This window comes from Convolutriloba macropyga, unplaced genomic scaffold, assembly GCF_964194025.1.
Source record: "Convolutriloba macropyga unplaced genomic scaffold, txConMacr16.3 SCAFFOLD_4106, whole genome shotgun sequence".
NCBI classification, from domain to species: Eukaryota; Metazoa; Xenacoelomorpha; order Acoela; family Convolutidae; genus Convolutriloba; species Convolutriloba macropyga.
This window is the reverse complement of record NW_027451529.1, coordinates 1-20,709: the sequence shown is the minus strand read 5'-3', so window position 1 is coordinate 20,709 and position 20,709 is coordinate 1. Positions and strand designations below refer to the sequence as shown.

At 37.9% G+C, this 20,709-nt stretch overlaps 1 protein-coding gene across 1 annotated transcript; it reads left to right on the top strand.

Annotated features, from left to right (window-relative positions):
* The first annotated feature begins 3,235 nt into the window (after positions 1-3,235).
* LOC142356766 (uncharacterized) lies at positions 3,236-5,472 on the top strand. Its single transcript, XM_075408564.1, has 2 exons — positions 3,236-4,516; positions 4,947-5,472. The coding sequence occupies exons 1-2, from the start codon at positions 3,678-3,680 to the stop codon at positions 5,398-5,400; spliced, it is 1,293 nt and encodes a 430-aa protein (XP_075264679.1). The 5' UTR covers positions 3,236-3,677; the 3' UTR covers positions 5,401-5,472.
* The last annotated feature ends 15,237 nt before the right edge of the window (positions 5,473-20,709 follow it).

Genomic DNA, 20,709 nt, shown 5'->3' with positions numbered 1-20,709 from the left:
CCGGACCTTTGAGAACTTGTTTAAGATATGTCCTACGTTTACAAAAACTTTCAAATAGATACTTTTTTTTTTACAGATTTTTAGTTTACAAAAACCGGCAGAATTGCAATTCAAGAAAACTTTCAAAGAGAGCAGAGAAGTAAACTAGCCTTCCCTTGAGTTGAAGCAAAATTGTGTTCCCAAAGCAATTTTTTAGGTGTTCGCCTCCGGCAAATTTAAGAAAAGTTGACTAAAGAAGCCTGTTTTCCAGCAATTTTAAATGAACGAAGGCTGATTACTGAAATATGTAGCGACAATTTGAGCCAAAAAATTAGATAAAAATTCCATCAGCACCCTTCTAGCCTTCGAAAACAAAAACTCTTTTTTAAAACATTTTTAACAAATATTAGCAAAACTGGCACAAATTTTAGAAAATGTGAATAAAAACAACGAAAATTCGTCTATTATTCACAAAACTTCAAACCTCGATAACTCCCTGTAAAATGCGAAAATCAGAAAAATCATTTTTATTCTATATTCTATGCTGAACGGCTTTCTAGTGATACCAGTTTCAACTCTCTTCGATGAATATCGAAATATCGATCGGCCGAAATTGATTGAACACAAAAAACCCACTTGAATAAATAGTTGGGGGTTGGAACAACTAGTTTTTGTAAAGTTTGTCATTATTCGATTGAAAATTTGGCCATGTAAGCAAATTTCATCTTTTTGTCAATCGGAGGCGACTGTATAACCAGAACAATTTAACCAGAAAGCCAGATATATGCAAATGACGTTTTCTTTTATCTCTGGTAATCAAAAATGTCCACACCAATCCTGTCTTTAGGGACAAATGAAAATTTGTTCAAAAATAGTGAAATCCTGAGGCGGTATTGTCTGTGATGCTAACCAATTGGCTGATTGAGACAGACATAAATATTAATTTTCCCTAGCAAGCCTTTTTTCAAAAATGTTTTAGAATGGTGCAAGTCTTTTCCCTAAAAAATCTGAGACCTTCTGAGTCTTGTTTAATTGCTAACCTGATGACTGATTCGAGATTTAAGGAAAGTTTACTGAAAGGCTGATGTTGTGATTATTTATAAACTCAATAGTCATTTTTAATCGGGGTTTTTTCTGGCTGTATCGGTTGTTCGTTTGTCGGCACGAAGAGTACGTCGGATCTTTTCAACATTTGCCCCCCCCCCTTTTGCAAAGGGGGGGGGGGCTATTCTTGAATAGAATTTAAGCGAGCCGTTTATTAACCAATCAGAGACGACTAATAACTTTCCACGCATGTGCATACTATGTTAAATTGAATAGAATAAAATACGCCATTGTATGGCAACTAGCCGAACCAGAATACAAAGCGAAAATAATTTCCGACTGGCGGGTCGGTGGGCGCGCTTCGCGCGCGTCGCGGCTTCGCTGCGATAACCGACCCGCGATTTCCGGATTACATCCCACAGCGCATGAGAGGCATGGCCATGAACAGCGGTCCGCAATTGCGATTAATCTATTATTCGGCTATCTGAACTGTAGGCCAAGTAATATCGTGGTAAAGTATAGCACAGAGGGGGTGGCGATTCTCTACTAGGTAGCAAAGGGGGGCAATTGTTGAAAAGATCCAGTACGTCAACTTTGTTGTGCCAAACAGGGGGGGGGGGTTCCAAATGACAAAGACCCTCTGAGTCAGATAGCTCACTATGAAATCAATAGGAATGGAGTTTTGCCCTGTTCAAAACGCAACAAACCTCCGAATAATCTTCACTGGAAAAATCAATACCGGGAGAGCAGTAACTCCACAAGCCTGCTGCTCTTAAATAGGATAAGCGGTTATAACAAGCACACAAACCCTAAATTTTACCCCATAATATTTCAAAATTATAAGGCTAAAACTTGTTTTATTGCCACTCTACTTTGAGTGATAATTTGAAGTTCTCAAGAATGTTATTACCTATTAAATTATTTGCTTACTCTAATATTGGAAGATATGCCAGGTTCTCTGTTCAACTATATAAATAATTGATCAACCATTATACTGAAACAAGATAGCAAATGGTTCGTTGGTGTTCAATGCAAAAGCCAACCAGACAAATTTGAAGCCACTTGATAAGAACTCTAAGCCATTGCCGATCCGATACTTAGGTCTAGTAGAGAACTTGGAGAGCCTAGTTTTCAGCCGTCCATGCTACACGAGTTAACCAAGGCTTGTTAAGTATTTTACAAGTAGGCAGTCCCACCTTCAGTGGGGGGGGGGGGGGGCTACACTTTTGGGTCTCCTTGGAGAAGCGGGGTTGGTTAATTCTCTGAGAAACTCTTCATCTGGGTGATGTCCACTGTTATGACTATGGTCCTCCCTCGGTAGTTGTTATACTGCGGTTAATTGTTAATCAAATCAATTTCCACCCAAAGATCTTGATCCTTGTTAGGGACGCTGTACCTAAGATATACTTTCATGCTATTTAGGTTCAATGTGGTGACCGATTACCTCTTAAAAGGTCACGTTAAATTCTTTTTATACAGTACAACCACTTTTTAAGTATTCACTTCTTTTTATTTAAAAAAATGAATCAAAATTATGTTCCAGAACTTTGGAAGCAATCAGTTGAGGTGTATATTTTCGCAAGGATGCTAAAAATTAACTCCAAAATAAAAGAATTAAATGCTTATAAGAAATTTGTAAATACAAAAGTAGTATTTCCATTCAACTCTTTTTTATGTCGGGCGTTTCGAAGTGTCTGGTGACAATTTTGGGTTAAATGTTTGCGGTAAGCAAAATTTTTTGAAACCCATTCACTGCTAAAAGATGCATTTATTGGGGCAAAAAGTTTTTCAAACCAATTTTATTAACACCCGTTGAAACCTGACCAGCCAACTTTTGTTTTAATTTGAAAAAAGGTTGTAATTTTTTCAGTGATAAACAATTTGTTTGCAAAAAGAAATAATTTTGCAAGACCAAAAATTATTCAGCCAGGGTCTATGAAGAAAAATACCCCACAGCGAAAGGCAATAATTTTATCGCCAGGTCACTAAACATTGTCGTCTGTATGCTTGAATTTATATTTATCTTTTGTGTTTATTTATATTTCTCTGTTTATTGACAACAGTTTGTTTTCACAACTTTGTCAGATGTGTGAAAAGTTATATTGGTTGTTTTTGAAGTGACAAGAGCCAACTGCTGTTTTTTCCATATGGTGCAAAAAATTCAGAGGTTGAAATTTTATTGAATCCAGTTTTGGAAACGAAAGGAAAAAAAGCTATAAGCCAAACAGAAAAAATTTTACAGTCTAGTAAACTTACAAAATATTAGTTCACATTAGGCAACTTGTGCTAAAGCGATTGTTTGTAATATTTGCTGAATTTATTGAAAAACTATGTGTGGATAAAGTGTGTTCAACAATTTTGACTGTTTAAGTAACCGCGTACAAAAATATTTTGTATTAATATCGGAAATTAATTTTGCGGTTGTTATTATCGGCATTGTTATTAAAATTTTCCATATTTTTTACCATTCAAAGAGATTAATTACTCTTTAAAGATCATAATTACGCGATAAAGACGCCAAAACATAAACAAATATTTTCTTTTATACTTTTTTCGGTTGTTTACATTTTGTTTTCAACCAACGCGACAAAAATCTATTTTAATAAGAAACGATTTTCTGATCTTGTTCATATTTTGAAAAACAGTTGGGAAAAATGGCGGCTTCCGCGGAAAAATCTGCTCCTGGCAAAATTGTGCGCCAAAAAGTTGTCCCGCTTGAAGTCGGATCCGTTTGGAACTGGGTTAAAAACTTCAACCAAGATTGGATTCCACGTTTTCCAGCGATCCAGTCAATCGAGGTCCTCGCAAGCCAGTCGGGGGGAGGAACATCGAAGAAAGACGGAACTAAAACATCGGCTGGAACCGTCAGGTCCGTGAAGGTCAAGGTGAAAGACGAAATCCACGTTCTGAAAGAAAAACTTGAGTTCTGCAAGAATGGAGTGTATACTATCATATACACCCTTTTGGAGTATACAAAACCAGGGGCTTCGGGGGGTTCGGATGATAAAAAGGAACCCGCGGTTGATGTTAAGGGAACGATGTTCACGATGAAATTGAAGGGTTGTCTAAGCGATGTGGACCTGACACCTGAAACCCGCATTACTTGGATCTGCTCTTTCGACCCTACGGACCGCAAACTTCAAGAGCTTGCCGAGACAGTCCTGGTCGCCCCTATTGATTCGTGTCTTCAGGAGTACGAGCGGCAGTTTAACCAGCCGGTTGGGGTTTGCAAGGTGTTTTTGAAAAGCGCCAAGAACTTGATAACAGCGGACGTTTTCTCGTCGGATCCCTATTGCATGTTGCGGATGTCTGACATGGCCCCGGATAAGGCCCAGAAGTCGAGGGTTAAAAAGTGGACAAAGAACCCGACGTACAACGAGGAGTTTGAACTCGAGGTGAGACCTAGGAGTCTGAAATTGATCATATCGTTCTGGGACTTGGATGGTTCTGGAGATGACGACGATCCGATGGGATCTGCGGAAACTGAGTTCAGGTCAGATTAATTCTATTTTTTATCCATTTTTGTATCCCTTTCATCGCCTAAATTTTTTGGATCCTTTCCGTTTGTGCCTCCCCCCTCCCCATCGTTACAGAGCACGTGCCATTACACACTGAATCATTATGTTAAAAAAGTGAAAATGGCACGTGCGCTAGGGGTGCAAATAAAATCGACCCAGTAAGCTGGGGGGGGGGGGTGACATAAACGGAAATGATCCACTTAAAAACTGCAAATTACTAAATTTTGTGGCTAAAAATTGCATTAAAAACTAGAAGTTGTGGGTGTTTTGTGGCCTTTTTCTCACCCCTGTTCGCCGAAAACCATACATTACTCGACGATGAAACTTGGACTTTTGGCGATGAAAAATAACGGAGCAATGGCGCAATTTTTGAAAAAAAATCTGAGAAACTTGTTTTTTTTCTAGCGACTTTGAGGAGAACGTTGTGAAAGAACTGACCCTTGACCTTAACACCGAAGGTCAAGTCACTCTTACAATCCAGTTTGAAATGCTCGAAGGAAAAACTATCCCAATTTCGCCCACCCTCCGGAAACAGCGTCTGGAAGCCGCCAAAGCCGCCGAATCTGCCGCACAATCTGGATCTCCGGGCAACATACCTGATTCAGCCGCGCCTCCAGCGAGCCAGTTTGAATGCGGGCCAGAATTGCTTCAGTTTGTCCAGGCGAAGATATCAGCCGATTGTGGGTGCATGTTAAACGAGGTCCAGTGTCGAATAATTGGAAATAGTTTCCTGTACCTCAATACGTTCCAGAGTGAGCTTAAAGTCAACGTCAAGTCGCCTGAACTTAGCGAAGCGAATGCGGCAAAAGTGAAGAAGGGTTCATCTCAAGCGTTGAAAAGCTTGCTTGGTGCTGAGTAAGTTTATTTAAGGTAGTTTGGAATCAAAACAATTGTAGTACATCCTCAGTTCCGTGTCCCAAAGATCAATCAAAACGCCCTTTTCATGATTTCAAATTGACTTCATTCATAACGTGGTCCAAAAATTGCGGACGCATATTTCTCGGACCTTTATTGTTTGTGCACCAACCCCCCCCCCCCCCCCCCACCACCACCACCACCAACGTCAATCAATACGGGAACAATTTCTTTTTTTTTAAAAAAAAGGGATACTTGCTAACCCGGGAAGGAAATTTAGCGTGAAATCTTAATGACGTTTACCAGACTATAGAGTGAACTGCCCTTTGGAATTTTTCGAAGATGCCAAATGAAGTAACGATAAAGATCAGTCTTAATTTTCTAGCAACCCTACCCGTTATTATTATTTCAAAACTAAAATAATGTTTTTCAGAGTGAGCTCGACTTGTTTTTATTAAATCTAGTTTTACCAGAAAAATCTCTAAGTTAAGTTTTAACAAAAAGAACACTTTGTTCACTTACATTGTTTTGTTTATGTTTAAGAGAATTGAGACTTGATTAATTGAACTGTAAAGCGCCGGCTTAGTATAAACTCAGAAATCAGAACATTGATACAAATTTTACATACTTTTGAGTTTGAGAGTTTTTTCCGCTTCGAAAGATTCACGCGATGTGTCATCAAAACGAGTTCACGTTTTGACTTGATTGAAGGCATCGAAATAATAATAACGACCAACGAACATTTATTTACCCAGCATTGAAGCATAAAAAAGGAAAAAGAACAAACTAAGAAAATGTATGAATCAACTGAATCTTGGGTTGTTACACCTCTCCCTTCCCACAGAGAGCACGTCCTTTGTAAACAAATAATATGTTGTACACCAGTATTTTTAAATTACCTAACAATATCGCTTTCACTGGATTAGTGTTTAAGATTCGTCGGAGGGAGACAACGACAATTGGATACGGGCGAGCCTCCTCGGCGGCCTTTTCTTTTGAACTTGGCTTTTCGGCTTTCGGCGGTACTTACTGCCAAGGAGATACTGTCAATCGTTGCTTTTAGCGGTTTGTAGCGTCACAGTTACTGCCCGACGACTCCAGTCTTGCTTTATTCCTTTCCTTTCATAGTTGTTCTTTAATTTCCTTTATTCTTTTTGCACGTCTTCGCTTTTTTTTAAACTTATCTTCTAGTTTTCGTTTTTTTCCTTCTGAACAATACTCACTTTGAAGGATTTTTTCATCTTTATTATGAATTCGTGATCTCATTTCCTTCATCCGTATCCTTATGTTTTTATTGTCGAATTTTAAAGGTTTCTAATTCGTAAATACTGGCTCTTTTTCTTTCTCAGCTGATTAAAGGTCTTGAGTTGATATTGTAGGTCTTTTTGCATTGTAAACATCCCGTGTTTTAAACAAGCATTTTATATTCTCGAGGAGTCAGAAATCAGGAGTCAGAAATCGGGAGTCAGAAATACATGCTCGGGAGTCAGAAATCCATCTGATCATAGGAGTAACAACTATCAATGATTTCTGATTTTTTAGGATCATTCTGTAGTCGACACCTAGCTTTTCCCCACCAAGACTTTTTTGTAGAAGCCTAGTTGCTCGATTTGTCAAACTAAAGAAAATAATACTTTCTTTTATCTCTAGTTTTACTCACACTTTCCTTGGAAACGCAATTTTTTTTGTTTTACAAGTCTTTCTTTTGGGACATTAATTGTCACTTTTTTTGGTATACGGTACAAGAACAAAGGTGCTTAATTTTTTGCTTTATATTTTGTCGGTGAGCGGGCAATTACAGTAGTTGAATCGGTGGGTGAAGAGGCCGCGCCAGGGATTCCTTCATAGATAGTTGATCATTTCTCGAAACTGGAGATAATTCTGTTGGCACATAGACAACATTGATTTTTGGAACCTCTACATAAATAGAGATGCATGAAATGGGAATATTGGCCTCGAAAGCACCCCAAGTCCTTATCATTAGCGATCAACGGGCTATTGAGAATGTCCCCAAGAGATCGGTTGTTCTTGTGGTTGTGGTTGTTGTTATTGTTGAAGAAAGGCATTCTCAAAACTAGATTCTTCTAACTTCGGATTCTATTGCCATTATCCTATCCAATGACTAGATGCTAACTCTCACTAAATGCGAGCCTCCAGTGGTTGTTCAATCTGAACACTCAACATGGGATCGTGTACAGGCATCAACTCACGTTGACCGTGCATGGTCCTTAGACACAGAGCGAGCGGATTCATAACCGGAACGACAGTACGCAACGAAAAACCGTACGTTAAACGCCGAATGGAAAGATCTATAGAGAACTATTTTGTAGATAATGATTGAAGTCTTTTGTTTTTGGTTGAGGGTTCTAATCTGATTGCTGATTTTTATATGAATTGTTGTTCGTACGCAACAAAGAATCTGCATATTATGTTTGCGTTCCGGGTCAAAGTTTAATTCAAAAATCGAGCAAAATTACTTTTACTATCCATGTGGCTACTGAGCCATCAGGTTCTTTGAAAACATAAAACCGAATTAGAGTCCGATGGTCAGTTATTACATGAAAATTGCGATCAATGACATACTCCCGAAAGTAATGAGTAAAATAATCAACTGCATAGAATTCCCGCTTTGTTGCAGGATGGTTACGCTGACCCTTCTGTAAGCTTCTAATAGCGCGGAATAACTTTTAGATAACCACCAAGGTTCTTAGAAGAACAGACTCCAATACATGACAGAGACCCATCAGTACGAAGGACAAAAAAATCGGTCTACTTAGGACCGTAGGGAAATCCAAAGTCGGAGCCTTCAGTAATGTTTTTTTCAAAGAACTCGGCTAGAATCTTCAAAGTTTTTATATTTTGACGGCGAATGATTTTTTAAGATTTGATTTTTCTATTCTGACTAGATTGTTTGTTAAGTTTTTCTGGTGTTACTCAAACGAATGCCACAAACTATGACATCATCTATATAAACCAAAACAATTTCGTATGTTAATCCTGTTAACACCAATTCCATCAATCATTGAAACGCACCAAGGGCTTTATAGAGCCCAATCGCTATTCTATTACATTGATACAGGCCAAGTGGAGGTACAAAAGAAGAAAAAAATTGAACTTTTTCTTCTTCTATTTCCATCTGATGGAAACTCTTTGCGATTCAGTTTTGAAAAGCAACAGCTATATTGTAGGCTTCCGAGAATATCTTGAATCGTTGACAACGGCCATAATGCCCGAATAGTCTGAGCGTTCAGTTTCCGGTAGTCTATGGCCAACCAATAACTACCATCTTTCTTTGGAACTATAACTGTTGGCGCCGCCCATACCGAATGGTTCAGCTACATTGGGTCTTTTGTCAGTAGGTTATCAACAAACTATTTTAGAGCCTTCCATTTTGTTGGAATCGTTGCTTGATGCGGAACCCTATTTGGCTGGTCATCTTCTTTTAGATTGATTTTAAAATTATGCAAAATACATCTTCAAAGGTCCCCTTTTCGCGCGAAAACACATGTCAGTATAGTTCAAATTTTTTTCTGCGCCGCTTGGCGCTGTTTCTTATTGAGTCCCCTGCAAAATTTGCCTCTTAAGACGTCTGAACACCTGTATCATAAAGTTTTACAGATCTAACAATTTTTGGTTGTGTACAAGTTACGGTTGCTATTTTGAATGGTTCAAGACCCTAATGAAAATTATATCGTTGATTGCGTACAGTTACAATTATTGATGAAATTAAATACATCTCATTATGGTTTTCTAATGGCTCAACCAAGCCAATGAAACTACTGCAACTGGTAGGATCCAGCAACGTAGGTGGGGTTTGAGATAAGACTGGGTGCGACTTAGGTTTACATCAAACAAGACTTTCGCTTCTTTGAAGAAACATTGTTGTATTAACAAGGTACACTGAACTTCCCCTTGGTCCACTCGACGTAGTAGAGGACGGACTAATACATTAAATATTTCCCTCATTAACATCTAAATGGTCCATTCCCAGGATCACTGGTACACTTATATTAACAGCCACATAGATATTTTCAACAAATTTTGCGCTGCCGTGAAACCATTCACACAATAAACGGGTCCACGAAACAAAACGGCATTCTGTTTACAGAGACTGCTTGTATATCAGATGACTCCAGGCACCCAAAGGAAGAATCCATCCTCACCAGAGTTGATTTGCGTATAACCTTGATAATGGCCCTATAATATATTAGCGCGGTTAAGAGGATTTTTGAAACTTTAAGACGGGTGAGGAGGTATTGAATCTCATGTATTCGGTCCAGTTAAGTCATTTAGTAACACAAGACAAAAAACTTTCTAGATTGTGTTTTTTACTTGTTTGCTTGTAAACAGTTTCTTCTTGCATGAGATTTAGAACCACATAACCAAAAGTTGCAACAATTTCATTTTGTGTCACTGCGGTCACACTAATAGCATACAACTTCTTTATTAAAATGAACGCTTCGATTGACGCCTGCTGGACGAGATGAATTAGAGAGAAGTCTTCGTGGAAAGAGAGACAGATTTTCTGCAGAATGCAGATAGCGAGGAACATATTTTTTTCCTTGATTTGTTTTGTTTTGTCCCCACTAGGGTTATGTTGATTTCAAGGAAGCCCCCTTTTAGCTGAACTGGAAGATTCGTTTGGCTTTTATGATCTACTGAATTGCCTAGAATCTGTCTCGGAGTGTTGATTTGACTGATAGCAGTCTTATTCATCATCGAATCCATTTGATCGATAAATTTATTAATAGATCCTAACCCCTGATGACTCTTATTTAAACTACATTTAACGCCGCCTTGGCTTTGAGCTTCTACCTTGTCAATTGCAATCTAATCCTTCGATTTCCTGATTTTTAAATAAACTTCTCAATCAAGCATTGTTTCCAAGAAAGCTAGCAAACAACACTTTTCTCAAAATCAACAGAAGAGGTTTTTTAGAGAGAAGTTTTAAATCTTCACAGAACTCAGTAACATTCTTAGCGTCTCCTTAATTTCCTTTTCTAAGTGCTCAACGGAAAATACCGGAGGATCTAAGTATTGTTTCTCAATAGCATTCCGAATGCTTTTGTAGTCGTTTCTATAATCATCGTCCAGCAAATGATAGTATTCTAGTGCACCAGTTTTTCACCTAAGTGAAAAAATCTGATGTGTTTTAGTGTACGTCTGAAGTGTACGGCACTACCATCACCATCTACCTCAGGATTGCCATCAGCACTTTTGTGAGATGCAAGCCAATTCTTAAAATCACTTAATAGCTCAACCTGGGGGATTTATGTCGAACTATCTCCTGTACCATTAAAAGGTTCCGGCAAAAAGAAGCAAGTTGTATCTGTCGGGGTGGCCAATTTGGTGCGAGATATTCGTTCGTTTTACGTGCGTTCGATTTACGTGTTTGTTCCAAACCGACTACTATGAGTGCACCACACTTAATTTTTATTGCTTGATTCCGCCATGGAATACAAAAAATGCCCAAATTGTTTTTTTGGAAGTTAGGCTAAGGCAATATAAAATGCGCTGCAACCTTATGATTATATTATTTTATTCTGTTGAAAAAAATGAAACATTAGAATATAACGTGTTAATCCAAAGTTTCATTTCAAAAACTAGTCTGGTTTTTTTTGTAGTGTTTGGAGTTTAGGAACTCCTGTCACCAATTTAGCTCGCTATTATTATTTAAAAAGTAAAATGACGTTTTTCAGCGTGAGTTCGACTCGTTTTCATTACACAGGGTCAGCCGAAAGACCCCTAAGTTAATTTTAACCAAAAATAAAACACTTTTTTACTTACAATGTTTTCTTTAAGTTTAAAATAACCGATATTTAATTAATTGTGTTTTAAAGCGCCGCCTTAGTATACACTCAGACATCAGAACGTTAATACAAATTTTACTTATTAATCAGTTTGGGAGTTTTTCCGCCTCGAAAGATTCCCGCAATTTGTTAAGAAAACGAGTTCACGTTTTGACTTGACTGAAGTCTTTGAATTGATAAGACCGACCAACGAACCTTTAAATACCAAGCAATGAAGAATAGGAAGGAAAGAGAACAAACTAAGCAATTGTATTGCTCACTTGAATCTTTGGTTGTGATAAGTTCATAAAGAAGAGTTTTTATTTCATGAAGAGTTGTTTGTTGGGTAATCACAGATACACTATGGTACCAAAAAGCTACAAACAGCATGATTTCTGCTTTTAAATCATGATTTGCGCTAAGACGTAAAAATGGTGTGAAATTTGGAAGTTTTAGGAGGAATTTCATTCTCCATTTGTCCGCTTAAGCAGAAAAGATAGTTGAACCGCTTTGTTCTTTCACTGTTTGACAAGTTGTTGGCTACGAGATGTCGGATTCTCTTGGTCTAAAATACAAAAGCAACTCAACTTGAAATTAAGATTCAGTGCACAGTATGCATAAAAACGTGACTTGAAAAATAAGTTTCGAGGCGCAAAAATCGGGCTGAAGACCGCCAAAATTGTCAAGCAAATCAGAAAAAAAATTAATTACCGATATTTTGAAAGATCCCAAAACCTCATTGGAGCGCATAAGAGTGGCTCATAACGATTTCTCTTGCTACGATACATTTTACAGAGGTACAGTTCGACTAAGTTTCCAAAAATATAGCTTTTTTTAAGAAGTGCTTCGAAGAATTCAGTTCGAAGAAAAGAATATGTTTCCGTTCAAAATGGTGCGTCAATATGCTCAAGAAGCCTTTATGACTGAATGTTGTTTTTACTGATGAAACAGGGGTGCGCATCTCCAGCGACGGATTTGTTACAGTTTTTCGAAGAAAGGGAACGAGATTTGAAAAAAAACACAAAAACACACTGTTTTTTTGGGAAAATTGTATACAATTTGAAACGAAATTGACGCAGACGTCTTGAGAAATCTGTATGAAAACTATACAAAACTACACTCTCTACTAGACGTTAAAGAAGTTAGAGGAGTAATGACACGTTATTAGAGAATAAATTTGAACTCGAATAAGTTATATCATTTGATGTTTGCATTGCTTTTTAAAAATCTTCAGGTGTACGTAGCTTTTTGGTACCATAGTGTATTATCAGGAGTAGAGGAAAAAAGTTAAATATTTTTTAAGTCAATTGATACAAAAACGGACATGCTAGAATTTTTATGATTGCTTTTGTATTTTTATTTTCTTTGTTGTTTTCTCAGACTTTTTAGAGAAAAAGTAAAAATTAAGAAAAAATTTCTTTAAAAATTTAAATTCACGGTTAAACTGCAATAAGGCAAGGCATAATCAACGCCTAATGCCAAGAGCCCTGAATTTCGCCGAATGGAATGGGTCCATGTCGCGTAACACGACCAACATGGCATATGTTAAAATTTTTTGAAACAAAGTTCCGTCTCATTTCTGTCTCAAATCCGTGGGACATTAAATCACATATAACCCATTGTCCAGAAGAAATGAAAAGGTTTTTATGCACTCGATCCATGGCAATACAAAAGACATGCTGTAAAACTTGAGGCTTAGCTTTAAAAAATGAGTAAACTGGTCGCCGATACGAGAACGAGGCAGAAGAGCAGTAGCATACTCTCCAGAAGAATTGCGCTCCACAAGACAGGCTTCAAAGCAAAAGCAGTTGTAAATTGATGGCTATAGAGAGGCGCGTGTAACACCTCAGCCACATGGCAAAACAGGGCGATCAAGAGAATGACAGCAAGCCGGATCGATCCCGATTCAAGTTTTCCAGTTAGTAGTTATTTTGTCATTTGGTTAGAAGCGGGCGAGACACTTTGACGCCATCAGGCAAGCGAACAGCTGGACCGATCAGCAGGAGAAGTTTGTCCTATCTACTTGTCCGACTAAGCACAAAAAGGACAAGTCCTGGTTTTTGTCCAACCACTACATAGCAAATGAGCGGCAAGCATTCCCTTTATTGAGCGGTTGTTAAACTCCGTAACTGGTCGATTGGGCAATTTTCCAAATCAAAAAGCTGTAAGAACAGAATTTATGGCTCTGAAAAAGAGGAACGATGAGAGTAATCAAGAACAATACCGGCCTGCTAGAAGACTATACGACACCTCAAACATTCAACTGATTTACTGCAAGAAACAAGAAGCCATCAAGCTAAGGAAGTTTTTTGAAGATCTTTTTATGATCACAAAACCCTTTCCGAGAAGAACCCGAAATTCTAGAGAATGCATATCGGAGATTAGTTAACCTGGAGCCCATTCGAACAGCTGAATTCCATGAATCGACGAGAAGAACTTAACATCATCATAAGGTATGATTCGTGGGAGAACCAGTACCGGCAATATTTACTTCGCCCCATCAACTCCGAGTTTCAGGACCATTTGAATACGACGAAAGACGGACTAAAAGTGAATCGAGGGCTAGAGGGAGTGCTTTAAGTTTGTCAAATCCAAATCGCCGACGAAGAAGAACAGGAATTCTGTAACGAAACTGGGTACATGGGCAATAGAGTGATATGCTATCAGTGCTATCGACTCGTTCACTATGCTGGAGAAGATCCACACAAAAAAAATTTAAACTATGATTGGCCAGAGAACAAGATTCTACCACTCGACTTCCGCTTCAGGAGCTTAATGCCAACGTATTTTACCCTAGGTTAACGACCATTTGAGCTCGGCCTATCATCGTTGCAAAAATGAATATTAGAAGCAGAGAAATGGTAGCAGAAATATGGGGACTTTAATCTTGCAAAAAGAACTCAGATGACAAGAGAAAACAGTAAAGAAGAATATAGCCAGAACAAGTTCAGCATTGACTATGAAAGACCTAATCTGAACTCCAGATACTTTGAGCCTGATATGTAGAGCCGACAAATCAGCAAAGATGCAGAAAATATACAGACGGAATGCAAATTAAAATTTTCCAGACCTAACAGACCCTAATCGACCCAACTGTTATGGGCTTCCTCATTTTCAAAGCGAAACACTGTAGCTAATGTAGAGAATAGCTTTGACAAGAGGAAGGTGTAAGAAAATTGATGTTTATCTTTAACAAGATACATTAAGTCGCCAGCCGCCCCCAGTTCATTCACCAGCAAACCCCCCCCCCCTTCACTCGGCAGTTATTATCGAGGCTGTTAGGTGTAGAAATGTGTTTTGTTAAAGTGTACAGCATTCACATTGAGCGCGTTATGCCACCTACTGAAGGGCAAAGCCTTTTTTATCCTCGAAGACGGGCAACTCTAGAGCGGAGGTGGTTTCTAGTGGTTGAGAAAGTTCCGTGGTATTCATTAATCCCCGGGATTGTTCCATCTTTCCTCTATAGATCCCAATTCTTGAGAACCAATTTTGGGAAATCATCCAAGAGGCTATTATTTTATTAAGTGTGGGCTTGCAGCCGCTAATTCAAGGCGATTATTCAAGTAAATAATCCAAAATAGAGCCCAAAATTAGTACAGGGTCCAATCACAAAGAGTCGTGAAGGTAAATGGTTCATGCTGTACGTGATACTCCCGTCATCTGTCCAAACTAACTGATGCGGAAACAACTGATTTTTCCCAAGTTGAACCTCAGTTGGAGCAGTTTATTTGAAGAATTCTAACCGGAACCTTACCTCGATGAATGATGGAAACTTTCAGTTAGGTATTTTTCAAACTTGTGTTAAAATATATTTTGAGAAGTTTGCCGAACATGGCAACCCAATCTCTGATTGTTGATTTGTTTGTGCGACAGGAAGGGTGTGCAAGAAAGGTCAAAGTTTAATGCCATTTCATGGAAACCCAAAGTTGGCACTTGTAAGACTTCATGCTTTAAGCCTTCAGAAATTATCTTCAAATGCGTATTTTATTTGAAGAGATTTCTTAGAGCTGCTAAATTCTATTTCTACACATCCAGCAACCCAACAGCTCGTTACTAATTTTCTCAAATTTTTGTGTGAGCTTCACTTGGTTTTTTAAATAGCGTTACCACAAAAAACTTTAAGTTAAGTTCTACTGAATACAAAACTTAGTTGACTTTTATTGTATTATCTAAGTTTTCTTTTAAAGTAAAGAATCGAAAACAAAGGAAAGAATTTATAAGATCAATCAACGAACTTATAACTAACTAGCAATGAAACATAAAAAATGAAGGAAACAAGCTAAACAACTGTAAGACTCAATAAAATCTCAGGTTGTCACACCTCTTCTTTCCGAAAGAGAGCACTTTCACGTGCAGTAATTAAAAACACATAAACTCCCACTAGTTGTACAAAATTGCCCGTAAATGGAATAGTGATATGAGATTAGATAAAAAGTACCAACTGTTTTCAAAGGAAAATCAAAGAAGCGGAAATCTTAGAAATTCAAATTGAGTTAACAAACTCTATCAAGTGCGTAATTCGTTCGGAACTATGATTAGGTTTTGTGGAAGGAAGACGACGAAGGATAAATCGACGCAAGCTTCTTTTGTTGCTGTCTTTTGGACTTGGTAATTCTAGTTTTTTCCAGTAAATGCCGCCAAGTGGATATTCTCAATTATTGTTTGCAACAGTTTCAACTGTATTTTGTTTTTAACACAGTTACTGTCCAATGACTATTGTATTGCCTTATTTCTTTCTTTCCGTAGTCGATCAATTTCGTTCTTAAATTTCTCTCCTTTCTCTATCTCGTTTTTCGACCCTTGTTTTGTTTCTGCAATGTTTCTTTTCTCTTCCTCCAAAAAGCATTCGGTTTGATGAAGCTTTTTTTGAAATCCTGCTCGTAATTCTTCCATCCTTTTTCTGAGGTTAGCCTTGCCGGTTTGCAAACTTTTTTTCTTATTAGTTTTCCCCTTTTTGCCTTTCAATTGACCGCAGCTCATTGTGAAATCTCTGTGCGTACTTTTGAGCTGCCAAAGCCTTGTCCTTTAAAATTGCATTTTTGTTTCTTAGGGCACTAGCTTGCTCTGGGGTCACAAAAATATCTAATTTTAACTGTACCAACTCCTGGTGATTGACACTTTGGAACGTTTTGAAGAAGCACCTAGTTTTTCCTCTACCAAGGTTCTTCTGTTTAGGTATAGGTGCTCAATAGTTTAAAACAAGCGCAATTACCCTCTCCTTTAGTTAGCTCTGATTTCACTTTGACTTCCATCAGAATGTAGTTCATTTTTTTGCAGTACTTTTTTTTGCTACATTGATTTTCAGCTTTTTTAATACAAGATAAACCCACACCAGTGGTTCACCCTCTGTTTTGTCTTTTGTGAGTTCTTGGGCAAAAGCAGTTGTCGTCTGTAGGTGAAGTTGGCCGATCAAGAGTTTTTTCCTGGAGGATTCATCGTTAGTGCGAATGGAGAATTTTTTTGGCTGAAAACCAGAATTATTTTAGGAAGTTTCTATTTGTTGAAGAACGCATAGATTAGAAATTTTGGTCCAGAAAGGGCTCCTGTTTCTTCTGGATTTCATACGTCAAACTCTTTTCATAACAGGGGTCAATTAATGGTGCAGGATCATTAGCGATTGACGGGTTTATTAGAGTCTCCACAAAAAGGTGGTGGTTGCTGTTGTTCGTGTTGTTGTTGTTGATGAAGGCCATCATAAGAAGGACTACATCCCTCTAATTTTGATTTAAAGTGTTACGATCGTCCCTTCAGAACAATAAAGATTGTGTCTCAGTATTCGTGAAGGTATCGCCTCCATGAGCTGTTGGTCTTGAGCACTATTTAAGTGCTCGTGTACAGGAATTAGTTTACGATGACCGTCTAATGTCCTTCTAAACAAAGCGAAAATATTCAAAAACGGAGCGACGTTGTGCGTCGAAACGCCTTACATTAAATTTTGAACGGAGAAAACTCACAAACACAATCAGAGAATCCGGACACCGGATGGCAAAATGATCACTTGCCTAGTTCCTCCAAATACCCGTTTTTTACATGCGAGGTGCAATCGCATCACAAGATGTCATGATCAAATAGGGATAAAGTGCTTGGGCGATCTCATTCACGAATCTAACTTCTGTTGCGTTATCCATATATACAGGAACTTCATCAGTAATAAAAAAAGAAACTATGCTGTACGTACAGCCAATCTAGCACTTTTTTGTACTTTTACCACCGCACTACTTTTTGCTTCATGAAATCGTACTACAGATACTGTTCTCAGTAAGAAATTTGGATTGTCCAAATTAGAAGCTATGTCTTTTAATCCCTTCAAACTGCTTTATTTCGTTTTCTATTTTGCTTGTTCGTTCAATTGTTAAAATGGTTGATCTATTGACAGTCAAAACCCGCAAAAGAGCCGTCCTCGTTTTCACTTCAATGTCCGCTTGCATATTTAAACTTTACAACAGTCCGTTACGTCATAAAAAAAAGGATGATAATCCAGTGCAACATTGTCAGTATTAGGTTGAAACTATTTTGCAAAAAATAATAAACGCACATCTTTCAGATTTTGTAGAATCACAATTCAATGAAAAGTTGGTTTCTCAGAGCGTCCAAAACCGTGAATTCAAGTTCTTTTTAAGGGCAGCCTTTGATCAGTGGTGTTGTGAGCTCAAAGCGCTCCTCAAAAAAATAAATCGTACCTTGCTTAGGCCGGTTGACTGCTTCTTTTTCCACTCTGGTCTTGATACCAAAGAGCTTACAGTGTAGCCTTCAATAATTACATCGGCTGATTCGTTAGCAGTCAGGCCCCGTTCTCATCGCACTCGGATCCTGAAATTACACAGATTACAACACGCTTGCTCATCACAACACGCTTGCTCATAAAAATTTAATGCAGCAAAGAGTTTTCCCGTCTCCGAAAAAGCTCTACCCACCTTTCCTTCATCAATGTTAGCGTAAAAACGTGTGTTTTGCAGTATTTATGAGAAAAAATCCGGCAAAACAAGGAATTTCAAATTTCAGCAATTTGCAGCGCGTTTGGCGGCGGCGATAAAAACAAAGGCTGTAGAAATTCGATACTGCCACAGTGCGTTCAACTTTTTGACCGGATGAGCCATTCAGATTCAAAGCGTAGCAAGAGAACACCACGAACCTTGATTTTACGGACATGAGTTACGACAAAAACAAACATTTGTTCACTTATCCAGCAAAAACTATTTCACTGTCGCTTAAAGTACCATGATTGCTTACCGGTTTCGATCATTGCGTACAAAAATGATTTGCCAGATCAGTAGCGTTAAATAAAATAACGTGACCAACGAGAATATTGCCAAAATCATGCGGCCTGTGCAGTTTTTTTTAAAAAAAATTGGAGATTTAAAATTGACAGTAACGCGCGACCTTGGAAATATTACGCTCCTCAAAGCGTTGTAAACTTTAACTAGTTTCATTACCTTTGCCACCTTTGATTGTTTGATTTGCAGGCTCAATGGAATTTGAAGAAGTCAATTGCTAGGGAGCCGTACATAATTTCTGTTTTCGAAGACTGCTCACAATTTTGATTTTTGCAAGATCTTTTTGCAGGAGGACGATCTAAAAACGTCAATAGTGTGTTTAATCTTTTAAAAAATTTCTAAACAATACACTTCTCAAAGAAAACAAGTTGGATAATATAAAACAACAATGTCATTATCAGATGGCCAGTAGTGTGCTTTTAGCAGAAAAATGAACAATGTTTATATTGAATAGTAACACCTGTCCATGACAAAAAAAACTACGTTTCATTAGTGGATTTGTAACCGCAAAGTTGTCCATAAAGAAGTCATTTATCTCCTGTTTAGGTTCTTTGAGATCCCCATCTAAAAATGGTCTTAATACCAACCACAGTACAGTCCGACTTTCACTGGTTGTATTGGCTGAACAATTCGAAGTCCAGTCCCAGAGCAAAAACAATTTCTCTCTCTGTCGCTCAGAGAGCTCTACTTGCCCTCCATTTCTCAATGCTTGCGTACGAATTTGTATTTGACAGGAGTTGTAAATCAAACTTTACACTGGATTGCCCATTGATAGTCAAAACGCAGCAAGAGATCACTCTGAAATCTCGAGTTTAAGGACAGGATTTCCGCTAATTACAAATTTTCTTCAACTGTCTAGCAAATACTGTTTCCTTTATGCAAAAGAGCCGTACTTGCTTTCTGTTTTCAATGCTCGCGTGCAAATTTGTATTTGGCAATTTTTGTAATTTCATGAAATAATCAAGAGGAAAGTCTAGAACAAGAAGGTCATAACTATCGCTACCCTGGAATTCTGAACCCGCACGCGCTTTCGTTAGCAGTCGTTGAAGAAATCAATCGTCCATTGCTTATGAATTCCTAAATTTTGATATAAGGTGTCAAGTTTGGATAAACGTTTGGATCTATTGTTTTGCCCCCCCCAGTGTTTTTTTAAGAACCCGTTACAAATTCTGTGTTCGTATATAGTACGTTACTTTGTAAAATAATACACGTGCGACTGGGAGCCATAAAACATATATTCCCACTAAGCTGTGGGGGGGACAGAATAGATCCAAAAGTTTCTATATCTCCTAAAGAGCCGAATTTCCCTTTTTTTCAATTTTTTCGTAATGTTTTTTGGAACATTTATGACTTGATATATTGAAGCAAACAACTATGTTCAATATACGGCATGGAACCAGTAATATGTCTGGAGGTACGGAACCAGGGGAGGGTCCAAAAGTTGTATTCGTCAACAACGCTTTTGCTGCCAGTTTTTTGATGGTTAAATTTTTTCGGCTAACCAATTACAACTTTTCTAAGGAAGTAAGTCAAGTTTTTCATGCCTTGACATCTCACGTTTCTTGAGGTTGCGACCTTACCCGCAACAATGTGTTATAATGAATATTACCACACGGTTGTTATCGCCACCAGAGTTATCAAACTCTGAGGCGAAGCCAAGGTGTTATGATAACTTCGAGGGTGATAACAACCGTGTGGTAATTTTTTTAATCACCATTTGTTGCGATCATGGTTGTTTTTTAGACACGTTTATCAAACTGTTTCTATCGTTAGACTACGAGTTTATCACCACTCTTTTATCGCCACTGTTTAAATAGTAACAGTGGCGATAAAAGAGTGTGATAAACTCGAAGTCTAATGCTGAAGTGTTTTCCCAGTGTCGATCGGGCATTAAAATTTTTTACACTGGCAGTTTATTTAACTGCTATTATCGCAACAGGTGTTTATGAAATAATTATGTAATGATTATCAACGTAGTATTAATATTAAATTAAAATTGACCGATGATTTTCAGATTGAACTATCTTTGGGACACGGGACAAAACGATTTCTTATTGTGACTAAAATTTCATAATAAATCGTGTCATTTAACTTATCAAACTTCGGTGTGGATTTTGATACAATGCACATAAATATTCTTAAATGTATATAATTAGCCCAATAATTTAATCACTTTTGTCTGCTATGTTTTTTAATGACGAGATGTTTGAGTTTCACTTAATATGAAATTTGCTGCCCGTAACGATGTTT

Excerpts from the sequence above, each read along its gene's own strand:
- LOC142356766 (XM_075408564.1), top strand. The coding sequence starts at position 3,678 with ATGGCGGCTTCCGCGGAAAAATCTGCTCCTGGCAAAATTGTGCGCCAA. Across the intron at positions 4,517-4,946 it reads TCTGCGGAAACTGAGTTCAG|CGACTTTGAGGAGAACGTTG; the intron begins GTCAGATTAATT and ends TTTTTTTTCTAG.